Consider the following 1,105-nt stretch of genomic DNA (forward strand, 5'->3'; position numbering starts at 1 on the left):
TACTTTAAATTTGCTATTTAAATGACATATTAAAGACTGAAACAAAAAATAACAAAACAGAATTCTTATTACATCATGGTGAGATTCTTCTCAAGCTGTAGAACAGTTTCCTTAAAGGCAGAATCCTCTGCCCAATTGGCTTTACTTCCTAAAATGAGGTTCTGAAACACATGTTGAATAACTGTCGTAATCTGTATCTCCATCTGCAGGTTTTGTTGTATGGTCTTTATCTTGTCTGAATTTTCCATATTGGCCAAATCATCTTTCTGTTTGTTCTTTTCAGTCTGTATTTCTAAAAGCTTACCTTCTGAAGCTTGTTTTAATTGTAATCTCTTCTTTCTAACATCAAGTAGTTTTTCCTCCAAATCCCAAGATTCCTGTTGTGATTTCATTATTAATTTGTTTAGCTTTAATACGTGTTTCATGTTATCCATGAGCACACTAGCCTTGGGGTTAATCTTCTCCAGGTTTTTTTTAAGTGCAGTCGAAAGTTGCATCCTGTCTAATGCAAGCTTTTTTATTTCAAAAGCAATTTTCACATCTTCAATTTCATTTTCCAGGTCTTCAATTTTAGCTTCAATTTGCTTATCTTGCATGATTTGTTCTGGAGTTTTTTCTTCATTTGCATCAACTACTGATTTATATTCCAAGAGTTGTTTTGTCTGTGCTCTCAGCCTGAGCAGCAGGGTCAAGCGGTCCTCGGGACGCGCCGTCTGGGCGCCGGCGACCTGTGGTGACCCGCCTTCCCCGCCTCCCGCTCCGGAGTCCGCGGGCTCGGTGACCGCTTGCTCTCTGGGTTGCTTCTCCATTCTCCAATTCCTCCGGCGCGAAGAGGAATTGTCTGGGGCGGAAAGATGCAGCCTCAGGACCCGATTTTCCCGCCACTAAATTGACGCCCGGTAATTTAAAAATTTTTAAATTAAAAAAAAATGTTTTGTTTCTTGGGTTTTTTGGTTTGTTTTTTTTTAAGGATTTATTTCTGCAAAACTAATCACTAGCTTAAATGTTACTGGGTATTTATAACTTACTTTCTTTGTCCTCAGACTTATTAGTAAACCTTCTGGCCCAGTCAGAATTCCTTCATTTAACTTGCTTCAAAGGAGAA

The 1,105-nt window shown here is 38.6% G+C and overlaps 1 protein-coding gene across 1 annotated transcript; it reads right to left on the bottom strand.

The window, feature by feature from the left end:
* LOC116646730 (centromere protein H-like) lies at positions 1-888 on the bottom strand. The gene has a single exon (XM_032427643.1). The coding sequence runs from the start codon at positions 807-809 to the stop codon at positions 69-71; it is 741 nt and encodes a 246-aa protein (XP_032283534.1). The 5' UTR covers positions 810-888; the 3' UTR covers positions 1-68.
* Between the last annotated feature and the right edge of the window lie 217 nt (positions 889-1,105).

The sequence above is a fragment of the Phoca vitulina genome, unplaced genomic scaffold, assembly GCF_004348235.1.
Source record: "Phoca vitulina isolate PV1807 unplaced genomic scaffold, GSC_HSeal_1.0 scaffold37, whole genome shotgun sequence".
NCBI classification, from domain to species: Eukaryota; Metazoa; Chordata; class Mammalia; order Carnivora; family Phocidae; genus Phoca; species Phoca vitulina.